At 46.0% G+C, this 20026-nt stretch overlaps 7 protein-coding genes across 7 annotated transcripts; 5 read left to right on the top strand and 2 right to left on the bottom strand.

Moving 5' to 3' along the window:
- Positions 1-1673: 1673 nt before the first annotated feature.
- GLAREA_03331 (uncharacterized protein) lies at positions 1674-4401 on the top strand (the record flags this gene model as incomplete). The annotated part of the gene is made up of 4 exons (XM_008083584.1): positions 1674-2091; positions 2334-3458; positions 3512-3615; positions 3742-4401. 4 exons carry the CDS (start codon positions 1674-1676, stop codon positions 4399-4401), a joined length of 2307 nt encoding a protein of 768 aa, XP_008081775.1.
- Positions 4402-5487: 1086 nt separating this feature from the next.
- GLAREA_03330 (uncharacterized protein) lies at positions 5488-12308 on the bottom strand (the record flags this gene model as incomplete). Its single annotated transcript, XM_008083583.1, has 6 exons — positions 5488-6680; positions 6727-6943; positions 6995-7126; positions 7173-7316; positions 7368-7591; positions 7643-12308. 6 exons carry the CDS (start codon positions 12306-12308, stop codon positions 5488-5490), a joined length of 6576 nt encoding a protein of 2191 aa, XP_008081774.1.
- A 301-nt stretch (positions 12309-12609) lies between these two features.
- On the top strand, positions 12610-13017 carry GLAREA_03329 (uncharacterized protein; the record flags this gene model as incomplete). The annotated part of the gene is made up of 2 exons (XM_008083582.1): positions 12610-12806; positions 12858-13017. 2 exons carry the CDS (start codon positions 12610-12612, stop codon positions 13015-13017), a joined length of 357 nt encoding a protein of 118 aa, XP_008081773.1.
- Positions 13018-13485: 468 nt separating this feature from the next.
- Positions 13486-15875, top strand: GLAREA_03328 (alpha/beta-Hydrolase; the record flags this gene model as incomplete). The annotated part of the gene is made up of 5 exons (XM_008083581.1): positions 13486-13963; positions 14102-14465; positions 14518-14570; positions 14695-15025; positions 15077-15875. 5 exons carry the CDS (start codon positions 13486-13488, stop codon positions 15873-15875), a joined length of 2025 nt encoding a protein of 674 aa, XP_008081772.1.
- Positions 15876-16124: 249 nt separating this feature from the next.
- GLAREA_03327 (uncharacterized protein) lies at positions 16125-16871 on the bottom strand (the record flags this gene model as incomplete). Its single annotated transcript, XM_008083580.1, has 1 exon — positions 16125-16871. One exon carries the CDS (start codon positions 16869-16871, stop codon positions 16125-16127), a length of 747 nt encoding a protein of 248 aa, XP_008081771.1.
- Positions 16872-17262: 391 nt separating this feature from the next.
- GLAREA_03326 (TPR-like protein) lies at positions 17263-18485 on the top strand (the record flags this gene model as incomplete). Its single annotated transcript, XM_008083579.1, has 4 exons — positions 17263-17279; positions 17338-17480; positions 17537-18002; positions 18053-18485. The coding sequence occupies 4 exons, from the start codon at positions 17263-17265 to the stop codon at positions 18483-18485; spliced, it is 1059 nt and encodes a 352-aa protein (XP_008081770.1).
- Positions 18486-18965: 480 nt separating this feature from the next.
- Positions 18966-19912, top strand: GLAREA_03325 (P-loop containing nucleoside triphosphate hydrolase; the record flags this gene model as incomplete). The annotated part of the gene is made up of 2 exons (XM_008083578.1): positions 18966-19141; positions 19276-19912. The coding sequence occupies 2 exons, from the start codon at positions 18966-18968 to the stop codon at positions 19910-19912; spliced, it is 813 nt and encodes a 270-aa protein (XP_008081769.1).
- Between the last annotated feature and the right edge of the window lie 114 nt (positions 19913-20026).

The following is a 20026-nucleotide window of genomic DNA, read 5'->3' as shown; positions in this document are numbered from 1 at the left end:
ATCTACGACGACATAAATGCAGAGCTACTTGTCAGTCTCGACTCAAAAAAACAAAGAGCTTGGTTTTACACAACCCACATTGGAAATTGTTAAGGTAAACTTATTCAACATTATAAATTGGGCTTCCACTCTTCATTTCTCTTTAATCCTCTTAGGTCTCAACTAAAATTGGAATTTGTGAAAGGTAGAAGAATGTGAGCAAAGCATATAAGACCTCTGATCTACTGGATGGTTAATTCAACTAAATTATGGAATATAATTGAATGATTACAGCCAGTTGAAACCCCGTATATGCTACGTCATGTAAATTCTTTTGAGATTCGGAAAATAAACTTTATCAACAACGCTTGCGGCTCGGCCCGCTCGGAACGAGCTCTAAAGAACCTCGTGAAGGACAAAATAAGTGGCAGTCACCTACCCGTAAATCTTAGACTAAATAACAAGTACACTTCGAATATACCTTAAAAAGTCTCATTTACTTAAAACCGTTGATGAACTAGGCACAATATTCCAAGTTAAACCACTAAATTACGATATTTCGTCAACTTAGCTGAATAACTATTCTGGTTCGACTGCCACTTATTGTGACCTCCGCAAGAGAACCCCCAATTGACAACACATCTTGTAAATAACAATAAGTGAATGATTTTGCCTATTGGTGTTGGCGAAAACATACATACGATAAACCAAGAATGCAAAAACTCTTCCAAGGTATTTGTTAAGATGCATGGTAAACCAAAATTGTTTTGTGTTGCGTCTGACAAACCTCCTCAAAAGAGCAAACGTACAGAAGATACTCTCCTCCAAAATTGGTCTATTAAAAAGATTAAGCTAACTAATCATACTTCTATAGGGAATTGATACCGGCTGTGTTGTTAGGCCGTGAGAGTAGCACTAATATCGTAGTGTCGGAAGATGCCTCGCTGCTGTTATCAGCCTGTATTTCTCTACCCCTAGCGCATTTATGCCACTGCGCCATTAACGAGTTAGAAAGTTGCGACGATGACTGCAAGATTATAAAACCGATAATGGTATTCGCGATTTATTATGTGGTGTGACCTCGATCCCTCGACTCGGTCTATCATGGCTGAAACCCTTCCATTAATTAGTAAGTTGATCAATCCAAGAATCCCAACGGCGCCGAGCCGATGGATAATCATTGACAGGTACTTGATTTATCCTCGAATTCGATGATGGGTGGGAATTTTGAGCGGCGTCAAAGCCCAGGTAACATGATTACTTTGCCACTCGGCATGCAGTAAAAATTACTCACTTTCTGTAGAGGGCCTCTGATGAGGCAGAAAATAGTATAACGATGGTGCCTGCAGCCTTATGTTTGCTTTTTGTTGGACGTGGGGTTGTAACGAGAAACACCTCCTTTTCCCGTTGGTGAGTGCGCGACCACCTTTTGAGCCATCATCTAGAAAGCCTAACGGTTGGTAGATATTATGGTATCATTGGCACTATTCTTCTCGTAGGCAGTGCCGCTTGATGTTGGTTTTGAAAAGCTGCCTTGTTATCTAGAGCCAATAGATCACTTCTTTCATGCGCTGAACTTAACCTTGCAATGTAACACAAGGGGCGTAAAATTTCAGCGCTCAACTCGTTTTAAGCTCACGATATGTCCTAGACATCCAAAATGAGAGCGCCACAGTTTCCGCAATTTTATGATCATGAGTGTCACTCCAAGCAACAGTGTACCCAACGACCATAATGACGACAAGACGGCTCCTCACACTTGCGAGTACTGTCACAAGATAATTCTTGACCCTGGCCATGATGACTTAACCTACAAACCAGCAACTGAATCTCGCAAAATTGGAAGTGTGGACTTTGCCCAGGTTATAATTGGGGCAAACAATGGCTGCCGCTTGTTCTCCCTGATCATGACTTTGAGTAAGCTGGGCATGAAGAAAACATTCGAAGGAACGAAATACGGCCGATTACGGACTGAGTTTGCAAAGTGTCCTTGCAATTTTGTCCTTTACTGGTGGTTTCCCCCAGAGAATGCACCTATCCAATTTGGCGCTCTAAAGAAATGGCCAGCAATTGTTGAATACACCTCAGCCATGGACGAGCACTTTCAAATAGGTAGTTTTCGCTATTCTCGGTCATTATGTTAGTATAAAGCCCCAGAAGACTTTTCAAACCTTAGTAATTTGCTCTTACTGAAACGCTCTTTGGATAAGATCATCTTAAAAGAGAACGATATGAAACATGGGAATTTGAGGGGTCAACCCAGCAAGGCTGGTGTTTCGACACTTATTATAAATGTCAGTTTTTTTACCTTCACGTATTTAATCATAAGTTGGCTAGCTAACGGGTCAAAACAGTTTTTGGTCAGTCGCATCTCACAAAGGATTATCCCGCATCGCAGCGGTCTCTTTACGATCTTCGTTATGAGATAGAGTGTTGTGTGAGTCGTCACAAACAGTGCAATATCCGCAGTGTCTTGGATTCCATGCCAAGGAGACTTTTGAAGATAACACCAATAGGTGATGAATACCTAGTAACTCTGCAAATGACTGAGGGTAGACAACAAGAGAAATACGTAGCTCTCAGTTACTGCTGGGGAGGTGTCCAACGATTTTGCCTGAAAACAAGTAATGTAGAAGCTTTCACAGATTCTATAAATTTCAGGCAGCTCCCGGCAACAATCCAAGACGCAGTAGTTGCCACACATCATTTCGGACTTCAACTGCTATGGGTTGATGCACTCTGCATTATTCAGGATGACCCGGAAGATAAAGCCGCCGAAATCTCTCGCATGGGTGCAATCTACAGCCTGGCATATGTGACAATAGTCGCATCACGATCAAGATCAGCGCAGGAAGGATTTCTATTCCCAAGATTGAATTCGGATGTGGTTTGTTCGGAAATCGAGTTTTTAGAGGTTTCTCTTAGAAGTCTGACGCCGGAAGGGAATATCGGTCACATTGTTCTGACGCTTTGTCGAAGGGGACGGTCTGATGACGAACCTCTCGATCGACGTGGCTGGACTCTACAAGAGCTCTTGCTCTCCCCGAGAGTGGTGAGAATCACACAAACGCAGTCGCTCTTCATCTGTTGCGAAGAAACGACGGATCACCAATTAGACCAAAAAGACATGAATATGGGCGAGCCGAAGCACACCAGAGAAATCACCCGATGCAACTACTATTATGATGGACTTTTCGACAGAGGAGATTACAGCATCAAATACAACCTTGGTGTTGCAGAAAAATTAAATCCCATTTTGAGGCCAAATTTGGAGAATATGGGCCTAGATTGGGACATTATCGCGCGCGACATTTCCCCTGTTTGCGGATCTATGTCCACCATAGACCATTGGAACAAATTGGTAGAGGCCTTCACCAAAAGATCACTAAGCAATCCAAGTGATAGGTTGCTAGCGCTTTCAGCAATTGCTCAACATTTCGGCAAGGTATTTCAGGACAATTACGTAGCTGGAATGTGGGGTAACTGGTTCTTCCATGGCTCTATACTATGCAACTTGGTTGACATTAAATAGGTTTTAGCTTGTTGCTGCAATTGTTATGGACGCCTCACCTTGAGACTAACGCAGCAAACGCGCTAACTGCAAGGCCAAGTGTGTATACTGGTCCTTCATGGTCAGTAAGTAAATTCATTTCATTATTGCTACGACATAGATAACCACTCAAACAATTCTAAACCCTGTACTGAGAAACGTTCAATTGTCACGGACAAGCTAGATCATTGTGACTGACAGCCAATTGATAGTGGGCTAGCTTGACAGTAGGTGTTGATTTCCCGAATCTTGACCGACTACAGAATGTTTACGCGAGCGATCCCTATGCCGTTCGTTTGAAGATCTTAGATTGCCGCACACAACTCAAAACCCAGTGTTACCCCTATGGTGCGGTAACATCCGGATGTTTGAAAGTTTTCGGGCGAAGGCGACAGATAAAGTGGTACGAATCTTTTCAGCACACTAAAGATGTTGACAGAAGACCGGGGCTGAGTTATGATATAACGAAATCGAAAAGTTTCAAGCAATTTCGGAGAGGGAGAGTAGAGCTCGACTGTATAGAAGACAATCTTTGGGATCCTGTAGGTTCTTACCCATCTGTCAGTTTACTGGAGGTCCTGAATGACGTGGCCGCGGAGCGAGCTATTTGCGGCCTTGTAATAAGACGCATTGCAAACAGTGATTGCTTTAGACGAATCGGGGTATTTTTTCTTTACTCACGCCTCCCAAGGCGTGAAATTAGGGAAGAGCCTAAGATTGAACTCCAAGAGGACTGGAAGCGGACAGATCCGGCAAAATATAGAAAGATTCGGGCGCAAAACGAAGCTATCAGGGTCAAATACCGAGCTTATCTTAGATCTAGAATGACGTGGTTTGACAGGTGCAAGAGAGAGATTATCACTATAGAATGAACAGGATCAAACAGGCACCTATCTCTCGAGACTGGTGCTGCTCTTACAACAATCTCGGCTGACTATTGGAAATACCATTTTAGACGTGTAATATATTCCAGAGTCAAATATTCCTACTGCTGTAGGCTAATTGGTAAATAAGTCGATCAAGCACTTGCCATTGCTAGTTCATTCAGAAGAAATCATGACAATAAATGCTTGCACATCGGCCATTACAGCGGCTCGGGCCGTGGGAAAAGTTACTTTGTATACATTTTGGGTTCACAGGGGGTGCAGAGATTCGTTGGACGATTTAGCACTTTTTCGCTTACAAAGTCAACCGACGTGGTTCTCTTTAGGGAAGTGTAAGATAAGGTAAAGTTGACTCTACACTTCAGATTACGACATGCCTAGAGCACGTTCTTTCTTTAAACAAATAGTACTAGGATTATACATAGCCACCGTATATACTTCAGCACCCAAATACTCAACATGTTGGTCCGTATAGCTTCTACCAAAAGCAGCCTGTTCCTTGACTATTTTTATATTAAATTGTACATACGTTTGTGGTTTTACTACAGTAAAAATTCCATATAAGGTTGTTAGAAACAAGGATGCTTGTGTTTTAAGGATGTCTCCGCTGGCCCCAGCCTCTTTTTGGTGTAAATTACAACAGTAATGCGTGTTATAAGAATACCTGGCTTAAGGATATATATCGTTGTCTCCGGCCCACATTCTTATATTGTTTCACTGTATAAGAGAGTCTCTATTATTACATGATTCCATAACAACGTTGTATGGAGTTTTAAAGGCCAAACCCTGCTCAGACGTCAAAACAAAAGACTTCACGGGTGCATGAAGTTCGCTCGAGCACAGTCAACTGCGCGCTTCTTTCTGGAAATTGGAAGAATCAGAGTTAACAAATGTTCCAGCGTTAGGTGACAGAACGTGAGGGTGTCTTGAAATTACAGGGGGGGCAAATGCTACCTTAAATCAACAGCATATATGTGCTGGGTCATTTCACGTGTAGAGCATTCGCATACAAAATGACCAATACTTAGCTTGACATGATTTACTTTGGGCAATCATCATGCATTGCAGCATCTCCTAACAATATATTCTTCGAACGTCGGGACCTATACTAATTTCGCCTACCTGCTCCAAAAGACCATCACCTTCTTCTCCCAGCAAGGGAAGAGCTAAATGAAGCAATTGTAGAGGGCTAACGATCTCGCCTCCTAGGCGGGTTAAGTTGAGATGAGTGTTTATGCCATCACGAGATCTTGCTTTGCTTATTACTACGTCCAATGAGTTCTCTTTTATCTCCCAGTTGTTACTGAGATCTTCCGACAAAACGGACACGAAATCGGCAAATTGCTGACCTTTAGATACAGTAATCTGTGGGGTGATAGGATCGCTGTTCTCTAACCCACACATGCGGACTAGGATTCTGACCATGGATTTTTCAAGACCTTGTATGACGTTGAGTTTGTCCAAGTCATTTGATGCGTGTGTCCTGAGTGGGAGCAGCGTAGATAGCCAGAAATGAACGGCGGCTTGCGTCATACAGCGTTGGTGAGGTAGTTGGCAATCATCAACTGCGTAACTTGATCTGTAAACCCTAGTGTTCAAGCCGTTGATGATGATCCTGAGCAGATTTGTGAAAAGGACGAATGGTGACTTCTGAGGCACGGCCTGTTCATCGCTAAGCAACCTCGTAGCCTGACTGGACAATGTAGGCAGATATGTTGCACAGAGAACCCACCCGCCAGATGACTGGAAGCCAACATGAAGAGCGGCGGGTAGGAAATCAAACATAAGAAACGACGCGAATTCCCACTGATCTAAACCCTTCTTAACATATCGCATGTGTCTTGAAACTTGATTTTGAATGAGGTCTGTTTTCCATCCATTGTAGAGATAGTAGAAAAGCTCAAGAGCACTCCTTCGCGGATTGCTCTGAAGTCGCAAAGAGTAAGACACGATTCCAGCAGCGTACAGCGTTGGATCCGTATCTTCGGGCCAATATGACTGTGAAGGGATGATATAGTAGTCAATTAAAGGCTGAATGTCGCTGGCATGTGATCGTATTACCGACACATTCTGTTGTACTAATCTGATGTAACGAAGATGCTCCAGTGACCTTGGCGTCATTGCCTCGAGCTGTGATTTCATGAAGTCCATCACACGCTTTAGTATTGTTGAAAACGAATGATGTATCTCTTTTGATGTCACATTACTGAACCTCGGGTCAATGCTCGACTGGCCCAGAAGTGTCGAGCGCATAACATTAACAGTATCTGTCTTTGTTAGTCACAGAAATTACATAATGATGGTGAGATATACTTCTAAACAAAATTTGAGGGGAGGCGGTTCGCTCATATGATACAATTCCACCTTTTGCCGAGTCTGATGTGAGATGAGACGGCCCTGCCAATAAGTAGTGGCCCCGAACTCGCAACCACGCGGTCAACTTATTCAGCGTATCTCGAAAAGTCTCATCGTCTATCGGAGGCATAATGAGCAATAGAAGCCATTCCGTGCCAATGTCAAAGCCTGGCATCTGTCAAGTGTTAGTGACTAAAGACAGATTATTAGAAATTCTGACCAATACCTCAAAGTTTTCAAGCCCTTTGTTCTTGGTAAGTTCCGCAAGGAACATGCACCAATACAAGCCAATCCTCGTCGTTTTGTGGGGTTGCGGAAACACAGAATGCGGCCCATTCATGAAAAAGTCACTCATTTTCTGGACAAAATTAGCTATCAGCCACATGGTGTCTTATAGGACTCACCATCCCCCCTTCTGTCACTTTAGACACTACGTCAGCCCAACTTGAAACAAGCGTTCGCAGAACTGATGGGCTAGCAGTCGAGCGATTCTGTAAATTGTCGTACAAGACCTTACGCATCCAAGGAACGATATCAGATTGTACTTGCTAGCGAATGATTAGTGTCAGGTGACGGGGCAAAAGTAAGGATATGGTTACATTTATCATTTCAACACGGTCGAGACTGCTCAAAGATAAGTCTTCGCTGTCCTGACTATCCACATCCATCAAACAAGACGCATTACCCCGAGAGATCGAAACAGGATGCAGACTGTCAATTTGGTTCATATAATGGTCGACCACAGTGATGCAATCAGCAAGCAACCCTTCTGTGCAAGCTGGGTCGTCTAAGATCCCTTGCGAACACAAGGTACAAATTGTTGCTGAATACTCGTCAGTGTTGTATTTAAGCAGGAAAGTGAGATGTATCTTACTCATGTTGAGAGCTACAATGGTCATTTGTGTAGATGTAGATGACAAGATCGTTTGACCCATGGTTCGTACCACCGCACGCATGATTTCCATTGTGCTTCTCTTATTGGATGCGATAGTGTCGTGCAAAGTTGTTTCTGATACCATTTCTTTGCCTGCTTGTTCAAGCGATTCGGCTTGGCCTCTAACTTCCGATTCTGTCTCTACATATTGTCGTCCGAGAGCACTGGCCATACTATTCTGCCAAGTCTTAAAGGGGCCATAAACGGCAGCGTTGCGAGAACTGGTTACGATGAACTTGGTCAAATTTTCCCAAGCCCTTATATTCATCAAACAGGCTTCTGTATGAGAGCGATCCGCAGCTACAAGATCAGATATGAGGTTGATGGGGGGCCGCTGTTTCACTGGTGCTGCAAAGTAGAGGGTTGAGAGAAGGTCATGATGATTCCGCAATGACGCTAGCTCCCGGTGGTGTATTGCTTCCTCCTTCGGAAGTAGTCTGTTGTGGTTGGGTAGTAACCGGATCACAAAGTTTCCAACCGAAGCTTCGCTTTCAGCGCCCTTCATGTGAAGTATTGCCAAAGCTACCATCTTGAGGAAGATATGGAAGCATCGGTCTTCAGGTCTCAACATAAGTAGAGGAGGTCGATCAAGTTCTTTCAAGAACTGGGGCGAATCATAGACCTCTTCGTTACGTAAATTTTTGAGGTTCTGAGAGGCAAAGAAGTCGAAGATAGTGCCAATAACACCACCACATTTCCACCAGCCCCACTCCGTCATCAAGTAATAGCAGCGGTTCAGGCTCGCGCGGAGGTAGTCATTGAAACCGGCAGACTGTCTTTGGTTCTTATTGTATAGGCTGAACATCCCTTTCAGAATCGATTGTGGGATTGACCAGCCATCGAACTTGGCTTCATGACGTGAAGACTGTTGAACATAACCAAGGTCATTAAACTCGCATAGCGGCAGAATTGTGAATAGTGAGTACCACAACTGTTCTAAGAGGCGAGCGTTATTTGTAGACTGAACATCGTTCTGATTCAATAGGGGGCCAATTACGTCCCAGAAAGACCTTTTCGAGATATGAGCAGCATCCAGAACTCTGATCAAAACAACCCATGACTCAATCCCGCTTTGATCTGCCCTTATACCATCTTCGCGAACGGAAAAATACTGAAGATCATCATACAACGTTCGTAAACGTTCGAGGCCATCGGTCAATAAGAGACTGCCAAGCTTTGAACAAACGGTTATGAGCAAATCTTCCAGTCGGAAACTCATTGTCTTCAAGTCAGACCGCTTGCGCGCCATCCGCAGGAGCTGGTATACAATTACCAGACACCTAGTCACCACTTGTAAACAAAGTACGTCCGCTTGCTCCGTTAATGAGCTTAGACGAACTATAAAGTCTTGTAAGATATCTGACATTCTGATGAGAAAATCATACTGATCTTGCATTCCCCGAAACGAGAGGTTGAGCTGCAGGTAGCTAGAAATAGTTTCTAGTACCAATGAAGTATCTTCCTTCGACTGAATGAGTTGTGAATCAGAGGCAGAAAGACATTCGATGATGGAGTCGATGCATAAGCCTATCTCGGACGAGACAGTATCGTCCCACTGACCCCAGAGAAACTGCTTATCGCATAACGAAAAAGAGATCCCCGAGCGGTCTGGTAGCATCCAATCAGTGGGACCGTTGAGTGCTTGGGCTAGACGACCACTTCCAATCAGGGTGGTACGGTGGAAATAGACCGCCGAATGTAAAGGTTGTACATCAAAATTTACAGGATATCTTGTGCCAAACTTCCCTAGACCTTGCAGCTTGTCTCGTGGATGTTCAGCACCAAGGTATTGTACCTGAGTAGAAGTGGAGGTCTCTAAAACTAGTGGCTCGCTTGGCTGACGGTACCTTACGGCACCAATATCGATGTGTGCAGGGAACGCTTTCCTACGGCGATGTGTTTTGTTTGGAGGCCTGACTTTGCTCTCATTCTGCAAGCGCGTCGGGGAAGTAGTTATGTCAGCGTTGGCGGCTGGTAGAGGGGTTGCTGTATCCAAAAGGAACCTGTTGAGTTGGAGGTTCGTTTGAGGCTCATGGCGTCGGCGTAGAGCTTTGAAGATGCTGTCAAGAGAACGCTTAGTGGTTTTAAAGCTAGATTCGGGGCTGAGTTGCAAGCGCGCTTCCACGGAAGTATGCAACTGTGCGGGTCGCAAAAGTAAAGAGCTGTGCCGGTGCTTTTGCTGACGAGATTGAGGGTCATGCAGATGTATAGCGGGATGAGAAGCGTCATGGTCTTGTGGAAACGTTGGCTTCCATACCGTGACGAATTGATCCATAGACTTTTGTTGCGGTGAAAGGCGAAGTTTTCTCGGAGCTTTAGAGACAAGATAAGCTTGTTGTAATGACCTGTGCTTGCCTTCTTTCTCTGCTGGGTGCGGTGGTTGCGGATGCTGACGTTGAATTGTACAGAACAGCTCCAAATCTTGAGCAGGGGCCGTAGGCGTTGGGTTGGGACACTGGGGTTTAAGCTGGATTCTTCCTCTTCTCCAATTCTGCAAAACAGCCTGAGCCTCATTTGTATCCTCGCGGTTAGCTAATCGGATAAATTTCCTGCTTGGACTGTGCCGTCCTTTCCCAATCTTGGATCTCGCTGCCCGCGCCGCCACGCGGATGAACTGGGGAAGCTTTTTAGGGCCTGAATGATCAGGATCGATTACATCAAGTATCCCAAGCCTTGGAACATCAAATCTTGCTGATTGTGGCCCTTTTGAATGGCTAGGTTCATATGCAGCTGGCTTGCTTCTAACTTTATTGGAATTACTACGGTGATGTTGAGCATTGCGACCGGAATGCATTCTACTTAGCTTTTGAGCTGGACCGAACATAGTTCGCCGTCTTTTACGGGTCAAGGTATTGATCGACCTGGCTTGCCGTTTTCTAGTCGGTAGCATTGAATCGATTGTGTCGTCTTCCTCTGCAAGTCCAGTGGGTTGGGATAGGAAAGAATCACCGAGGAGGTCATAGATATTGTCGCCACCGTCCTTCGTAAAGGTATCCTTTGAATTATTACTTTCTTCGTCCGGTTCAGAATCGTCAGACAATGCCGGCAAGCCATAATTTAGGTGCAAGTTGCTCGTCGTGGAAGGTTTTGAAGGCGCCAGGATCGCAACTCCACGTCGGACACGGACGTCTGGGGAATCATCTTGGTAACGCTCGCGCTGGGCTGGGTTGGGTATCGCAGATACTTTCCCAGCCGTGTCTAATCGCAAATGGGACGCCGGAAGCACCCCACGGATCTTTCTTCTGATTTTTCGGAAGTCAAGCGATTCGTCAGAGGACGAGCCTGATGTTGAAAATTGTGCTGATCCTTCCACTTCGACATCTGAATCGATAAGTATCGGTTCCATGATGGGCTTTACAACACTGGTGCCTGGTGTCGGTAGGCCCGTTGAAGACCTGCGTTGACGCCTGCTGGGTCCAGACATACATGATCCGGTTTCGTGAGAAGCAAGAGGCAACCCCTCTGAATCGACTTGTCTTGCATATGCTGGTAAGACGGGACTTGTGGCTGGAGGCGAAGCTGGTATATCAAAAATATCGAGTTCCGCGTTCATGGTATTAAAGCTATTAAGTCTGGACGAGCGGTTGCTTATTGGAGCCAGCTTATGACGGACTGAATTAAAAGATTGGTTCTTGCCCGCATTTTGACGAAGTTTAGGGGCCTTGGATCTCGGTAAATCCAGAATTTCGTCAATGTCGGGGAATTCCTCATCGTCCGATTTCGATGAATCCTGACCTAAAGCCGTAGCTCGTTGTTCATCGCCATTGGAGCTTTTCTGCGGCGAGCTTGAGTTGATATTCCAATCGACATCAAGTTCTCGATTTTCAGTCTGCGAACTCGCATCAGGAGAGGAGCTTGATTTCGGTTGGGCCTGACGGTCATCCTGGCTATTAGCAAGACGCATTGGAGTCATCCCACGAGCCCTTAAAGTTTGGCGGTATTTCTCTTGTTCTAACATATACGGATGAAGCTGAATAGCATTTCGCTGACGGAGGGCTCGGGTTATTGTATAGTCCTTGCTGGTTATAGCCGGCACTCGACGAGCATTTTGTGTTGCTGACGCAGGCAACCCAATTGGCGATGAATTGGGACTACTAATTGCCACAGCTTTCAATTCTGGGCTCACCGAAGGGCGAGAAAGCGAGCTGCCGGTGGCAGATGTGAGTTGTACATAGCTGCGGGATATACTATCGTCGACAGGACTTCCGCAGACGGAACCTGGAGTAGGCGTAGAAGCTAGACGAGGCGTAGGTACTGGAGCAGAAGTGACTGAGATAGCATCAGGGAAGCCATTTGTTTCTTGCAACAGGATGGGCGAGGACGTTTTTGTCGCGGAAGCACTATTGAAGATGTTTGGTTCCCCCGCCACATCGGATGTCCCAGGAACTGGGCAAGACAACTCATCCAAAACAACTCCTGAAATTGGCAAAGTTCTCGTCAAAGAACAGCCTCGGGATGCGTTTTCCTGTTCACCCTCATAACCATCCTTTTTCGTGGTTGTAGATTGTAACCCGCTCGAGTGTGGGTTGAGTATGTCTTCGAGATCTGTATCGTCTTCTTCATCTTCTGAATCTGGGACCACCCCTATCACCTTCCAAGATGCCATAAGACTCAAATGTCATAATCGTAACATTCAGCGTGGCGGGGCTGTGTCGACCATTTTGTAGCACTGAGGCGCAGGTTCAGTATCATGATGGTCGTTGTGGTGGGGAGACGCGCCCGAACGCGACGCGGTTAAAATGTCGCTTTGGTTTGATCGGGCCACCCAGCTAATCGGGACTAACGTGATAAATCATCACGTGACTACCTGTGCTTTGGTGGTTTTTCTCCAGGAGGACCACCGAGACATCGTTTCTCAAGCACGACGTACTCCAGGAGAGAAAGCCGATAAGTTCTAGTGTGTAATTATGAGCAGAGCACGAGGTATTGTGCCCTTGCTTCTGGCGACTGCACTGGGAATTGGCAATGGTATGTCTAATGACTCTCATCGCTTGTATGCTGACCTGCCATTAATGGCGGAATTTGACAAACAAGCAGGAATTTGGGTGTTTGGACCTGCTTTCAAAGAGGAGAGGGAGCAAAAAGAGGCTGCTCACAGATCTCTGTAACATGTTCCCGATCCTACACTTATTGGCCAACAACTGATTGAGACCAGCAGTATCAAGCAAGATGAGCCGAAAGCTGTCGACGGGGCCGCGTTAAATTCTAGCAAAGAGACACTTAAGCACGGAGAACCGCTTGTGGAAAGAGAATCGAGATCCTGGTGGCCGAATATGCCAACGTCGTCCACTGCAGGCAATGGAAAGAAAGATTGATCATCGCCCAACAAATCCCAGAGATGCAAAGGTCGAAGGAGAATATAGCTGCGTCTGCAATACAATGACCTAACATACTGTATCGATATCCTGTTTTGTATAACAGCTGCATCCAGGCGATAGCACGTAACGCTTGATGGGAAGAGGCACAATACTTCTGTTTAGAGAAACCAACTAACCGAGTCAGAACTTTAGACGCTGCTACATAGCACTGCTTGTATCCATCCAATATTGGAGCAGTTGCGTCTTAAAGATAATTTACATTTTACCACTTTCCATGCCTACACAAATAACTACCACTGCTAACCATAAGCTATGCGCGAGTGATATCGACACTTGCACGTGATTATATATACGTCATTGGGCGCTGTTGGTAGCTCGAGGTTCCATATTGAGCGAGTTTTCCTGATGAGTGCCAACTCGCATCAACAAACAGACATATACCTGTTGAGTTATCCGAACAATAAGATGGCTTCAGAGAAGGGAAACAAACCGAAGAATAATGGTGACGATCTGAGCACAATCCTCTCCCACGAGGAGCAGGTTGAGCTCACTCTGCTAATCGCCAATATCACCGAGGTTATGAGAAAACAAATCACAGATACTTTCGATGCAGATTCTACTACTAAAAAGGATCAAGAACCAAAAAATCCACTTCAGGAGAAAGAAAACAATCCAAATGTTGACGATGCGGGAGAGGCCGAGGGAACGGTTGAGGAGAAAGATGCTAGAGAGTTAAGGGAGAAGCGAGCAAGGGATTTATCTGCTCCGAAGATGCAAGACCTAAAGAAGGCAACTGAGGAGTATTTTGACAAATGGCGTGAGGGTATCATTTTGAGACTTGGAGAAGTTGTTAATAGTCCCAAGAAATTGGAAGAGCAGATTGAGCACGCTTCCATAGAAGCGACGCCTGATTCCGAGAAAGAGACCCAAACGAAAGTCATCAGTAGGTTTACCTCTTGGACCTGTTTTGTTGTGTATTGCAGCACCTCTGAAAATCATAATTCAGAGGTGTTGTACCTTGTCATCGTTTTATCGCATAGTTCATACGCTACTTTGAAGAGGTTCTGTTGACACTTTGTAGCTTCCAACACCAATATCGAGGAAGCTGATGCGGCACTGATCACGCTTTATCCTCCTACATCCACCGCCCTATATTCCTTGCCAAGAGACAAACGCATTCTTCTACTGAACGCCATGTTACTGCTCCTTTTATCTCTCGAGCGATATTCTTCATACTCCCGAATTCTGCTTCTGCATATATCTTCTTCCCTTCATCTCCCACTACACATCCTGGCTGAGCAAGAGGTTAAGGTTGCCCAGGGCCTTCTCGAAGCCGCAAAGCAGATGTCTGGAAAAGAAGAGACTGAAAAGAGAAGTGATGAGAATAAGAACAGTAGGAGGTGGAAAGTTGGTCTGGCTGGCGTCGCGGGAGCCGCAGTTATTGGGTGATTACATCTCAAAGCTTTTTCCGGCTATACAATTGACTGACATCAATAGCATCACAGGTGGGCTTGCTGCTCCCTTGGTTGCCGGTGCAATCGGTACAATCAGTATGCAACCTTTCTCTATGTGGTCCCTTTTAAACTCCCATCTCAGTGGTCACGGCGAGTCAGGTTCTTGGACATGGCTCTGGGCTCTGAAGCAAACAGAACTACGCATGCTAATCTGTTCTAGTGGGTGGAATTGGTTTAGGTGCGACTACTGCGGCGGGTCTTCTTGGTGCCCTGGCGGAAAGTGGAGTCATCGTGGGCGCTCTGTTTGGGGCATATGGCGGTCGCATGACTGGAAAGATGATTGATCAGTACGCAAAAGAGGTAGACGATTTTGCTTTTCTGCCATTGAAAGGATCAAAGAACCACGAACCTCTTCCGGAAGATCGCCGGCTGAGATTAACGATTGGAATAAGTGGGTGGATTACCCAGACGGAAGACATTATCACTCCTTGGAGAGCCCTCGGCCGGCAGAGTGAAGTATTTGCACTCAGGTGGGAACTTGAAGCCCTGACGTGAGTAAACGCCAGATTTTCATCCCACTTTTCGTACTAAAACGTTCACAGAAAACTCGGCACTTCCATGGAATCCGTTGTGAAATCCGCTGCCTGGGGGGTCGCAAAGAAAGAGATCATCTCACGGACCATTTTTGCTAGCTTGATGACTGCTCTATGGCCGATCGGGCTCCTCAAAGTCTCGAAAGTCGTGGACAACCCCTTCTCTGTCACCATGAATAGAGCCGATAAAGCTGGTCTTGTCTTAGCGGATGCCCTAATCAACAAGGCACAAGGGGAAAGACCTGTAACACTTATCGGCTACAGTGTAGGGGCAAGATTAATCTACTCGTGTTTGATGAGTCTTGCTGAACGGAGAGCGTTTGGACTGGTGGAAAACGTCATACTCATGGGAGCGCCTTGCCCTTCCGACGACGCTCCTTGGCGGGCAATGAGAAGCGTTGTTGCTGGGAGACTTATCAATGTGTATTCTGAGAACGATTACATTCTCGGATTTCTTTACCGGACTTTCAACATTCAATACGGCGTGGCTGGTCTGCAGGAGATCGAGCAGGTGAAAGGTATTGAGAATATCAACGTCAGTGATATGGTCAGCGGCCACCTTCGTTTGCAATATCTCGTGGGCAGCATTCTTGAAAAGATTGGCTTCGAAGATATTGATGTAAGTGAGGTAGCGAGAGAAGAGGAAACTCTAGCATTGATGGAGGAGGAGGAGAAAAGGGAAGAAAACAAGAAGGACGGAAGCAATATAACACCCGAAGAGGAGGCAAAAGAGATGGAAAAGGATGTCAAGCACAAGACAGACCAGACTATGATGCAAAAGGCGGCCGAAAAGCTGCGTCTCTCATAGGAAAGGAATAAGAAATGGAAGGTCAACCAAGTCACCAATTGACATAATCACCACGAGCTTACTAGAGGACCAGCTTCAAGATTGTATCACCTTCAACAACCCATTTTGGAAAGTACTCCTGTTTGCAAAGCTCGACTTTGAGCATCGTGTTTACCAATAAGTAACTAATAATAAATCTCAATGCGAGAACTGCGATTTGTAGCAATGGGCGATGGATGTTAGTATGTCGTTTTTACTCAACTTCTTTCATTAAGGCACGTCTATGCTATTTGCTTCGCCATTTTGCGGACTTCTTTCCGGCACTTCCTGAGTCGCAGCAATATTGTGCAAATGACTATCCTCTCTTCCGCTTCTGACAACAAAATATGTTCCACCTGGCGTAACGACACTGTCTGGGGCCGCACCTAGCACATCCCAATCTTCAACACCCTTTTCCAAGGCAATATTTTCTCTCGCTCTTCTCGGCCTTTTCCCTCGACCTCGTGTCTGCTCCTTTGAAAGTTCCTCGCCCATCTGTTCTAGTCCAATTGTGGCTTCTTGCACGGCTTGAGTTGTCTCATCCCTAATACTTTGTAAGGGCTCTACCCCATCAGTATTCACTCTCTCAACGTCTCGTACGAAGTGTAGCTGCGAGTGTAACATGTCGAGCATGTCGGCTTCAGCTTCTCGACTTTTAGGCTGCGGAAGCGCGCTGAGGCGTAGGAGATGATGAAGTTTCTCCGCCGTTATTTCATGGGAGGTAGGCGTGTTTGAGTCTGGAAGTAGTGATCGTACAGACCACGTCGGCTTAGAAAGAAGGGAATCGATAGCAATTGTCTTGCTTTTCGGAGGATATTGTCCATCGGAAATGCGTTTGGATACATCAGCATCCTCTGGGGTATTTTGTTGACTTGATCTTCCCAATGCTGAAACATTAAAGGTTCGAATGGACGGCATCGCACATTTCGAAGAATGGCGGAAGGAAGCTCGACAAGTGAGGCACTGGAAGGACGACATGGCTGACCGCAGAATGCGCGACTATAACTATTGCTCTTTAGTTTGAGACCAGTACCGATACAAAGCTCTATTATAGTGAATTAACAAGAAGGATCAGAACACTGTGCTGCCAAGCGCGCCTCGAAGATGTATTTGCCAGCCTTGCGATCCATATTTAGTGATGCTCCGCGCTAGCCGTCTGACGACCAAGCCTCGCACCACGACAACGTCGAGCAAAGCATATCATTGAATTGCCCCACACTATATCGTCTCGAGACTGTACCTATACTACGATACTTGCGAGACTACAGCTTACGAACAATCAGTACACTACTACACATCTCTCTACCATACCTGACACATCAGCGCATCGGCACAACATAACCAATTCTCGTCCGCCCAGATTATCGACATGGCTTCCGACCCTGAGTCTGTTATGCGCCAGGTGGCTACCATTCCTCCCCATTCTCTGCCTATTTACTTACAGCTTTGAGGCGGAAAAAGCAGTTGCTTCTGCCAACCGCGGGGGTATGAGCAGTTGGTTTAGCGCCAACACGAAAGAAGACAAGTTGGAAGAGGCAGCGCAGCTTTACGAAACTGCAGCAAACGGCTTTAAAAGAGCGCAACAATGTGACATTTCTTTCAATCCCTCATCGAGCGTGTTCTAACAAATGTTCTCTTCGTAGTGAGAAAGGCCGCTCAAGCCTTCGAAAAGGCTGGCGAACTTTATTTGTCCTACGGCGAAAAATACAAAGCAAAAAGTGCTTTTATAAAGGCTGCCTCGTCGTATGCCGACGCGTCGACGGTAGTATCGTCGAACCCGCTGCCATCTATCAGCTCCCTTTCGGCACCTCTGCGATCTGCACCGCTGGGAAGTGAGGAAGCAATAGCAGAACAAGAAGCAGATAAAAGAAGGAAACAGCACGAACTCCTAAACCCGCCGAAAGCATCCGAAGATGTCAAAAGAGATAATCGAGATGCATTGAGAGTGGCGCAACGCGCTCTGTCAGCTGCCGAGGATGAGCAAGGAAACACACAGCATCAAAAGGCCAAAGTACTGGAGCAAATAGCAGGAATCCATGTAGTGCTTGAAAACTATGAAGAAGCTGAGAATACTTATGGTCTGGCAGGAGTCGCTTATGGTACTCAAGCGTATGCAATACCATCTGTCATACACTATTAAACTCATTGACTTGGAATAGGTTACCGATTAGGACATTCATAGCTGGTGGAGAGAAATTCGCCAAAGCGGGAGCATATCGTTCTGCAGCGCGAATGTACGAGGCAGCAGTGGCTAAGGAGAAGTCGGATCCAAATCCATCAGCATCAACAGCAGGTAATGCGGTAAGATACCTGTGCAAAGCGGCTTTTTATCACTTTGCCACCGGGGATTTTGTTACCACACGTCGGGCCCTTGAAAACTACTGCAACATTGATAGGAAATTCGGGCAGACGCCTGAATTTCGTCTATACATGGATCTCATGGAAGCTTTGCGAGCGAACGACGAGAAAGGGTTCCGTCAAATCCGAGAGCAATACCAGAGAACTGCCCCCACAGATGATCAGAGGGATGCGATCTTGGAAGCCAAGGAGAACAGTCTCACTACACCAAATGTTGATGACGACTTTTCGTAATGGTTTCGGTTTCCTTTTCCACTGGTGATTCTGAGTTACTCTAGGGGCAAATGTAGAAGTGGGAAAGGATTTGCAGTATTGAATCGTAGCCAAGCGTTTTTTATTACAGCTTTGATTTACTGTAGTTTGGACTCGCATCAATCTTGTAACGATCAGCATTGTATAGTCATGTTGTACCGTTAGCACGCAAATTGACACGAGGGGAGGGATCCTTTTCAGCGGGCGTAACGGCGTACCAATCAGCAATATCAGACTTCCTGCAACTAGAGAGCCTTCTAATGTTCAAAATGAGGGTTATCTCCATATACGATCCTCAGTGTTCAATCACGTGGCACACCTGCTCACTAATTCGAGCGTAGAACACCACCCATCTTTCATAACACATCTATCCAATAATCTTCAATCTCCTCCACCTAATCCCACCATTTCCTTTCAACTTCTACTTTCTCCTGTCAACACACCATAACAAAATCCTCAATCATGGCACACAACCATTCACACGATGGTGGCCCATCCCACTCCCACGACCAAGCCGCCGCAGACCACGGACACACGCACGAGATCCTCGATGGGCCGGGGAGTTATATGGGACGCGAACCACCGATTATCGAGGGCCGGAATTGGTCTGAACGCGCTTTTACGGTGGGCATTGGAGGGTAGGTTTTGGATTTCTTTGTAGTCTTTTCCCCCACCTTGTTGGGATGAGGGGTTGTCACGTGAGATTTTATGGCTTGAATTGGGTTTGGGAGATTGACTTTATGGTTATGGAATTTGGCTGATGATTTTGTAGACCTGTTGGATCTGGAAAGACGGCTTTGATGTTGGCGCTTTGTCTGGCACTGCGAGAGAAATATTCGATCGCGGCTGTTACCAACGACATTTTCACCCGCGAAGATGCAGAATTCCTGACAAAACACAAAGCACTTCCCGCGCCTCGAATCCGCGCGATAGAGACAGGAGGATGTCCTCACGCTGCTGTCCGAGAAGACATTTCCGCCAACCTCGCTGCCCTAGAAGATTTACATAGGGAATTCACGTCAGATATCCTGCTTATCGAGTCTGGCGGTGATAATCTGGCGGCGAATTATAGTCGCGAGTTGGCGGATTATATTATCTATGTTATTGATGTTAGTGGTGGGGATAAGATCCCGAGAAAGGGAGGGCCGGGTATCACGCAGAGTGATTTGTTGGTGGTTAATAAGACGGATTTGGCGGAGGCTGTGGGTGCGGATTTGGATGTTATGGATCGGGATGCGAGGAAGATGAGGGAGGGTGGTCCGACTGTGTTTGCGCAGGTGAAGAAGGGGGTTGCGGTTGATCATATTGTGGGGTTGATCGAGAGTGCTTGGAGGGGTAGTGGTGCTGGTGATGTTAGTAAGGAGAGAGGTGGTCCTAAGGCAACTGAGGGTTTGGAAGAGTTAAAGTAGAGGATGTAGAGTGGTACTCATATGAAAATGGGAAATCCCAATGAGGCGGTCATGTGTGTATAAAGAAAGTTGAGGAAGATGAACGTGAAAGTGTGTTGATTAGAGGTGTCTGTG

The sequence above is a fragment of the Glarea lozoyensis genome (genome assembly GCF_000409485.1).
Source record: "Glarea lozoyensis ATCC 20868 chromosome Unknown GLAREA2, whole genome shotgun sequence".
Classification (NCBI taxonomy): domain Eukaryota; kingdom Fungi; phylum Ascomycota; class Leotiomycetes; order Helotiales; family Helotiaceae; genus Glarea; species Glarea lozoyensis.
This window is presented reverse-complemented; position numbering and strand designations above follow the sequence as displayed.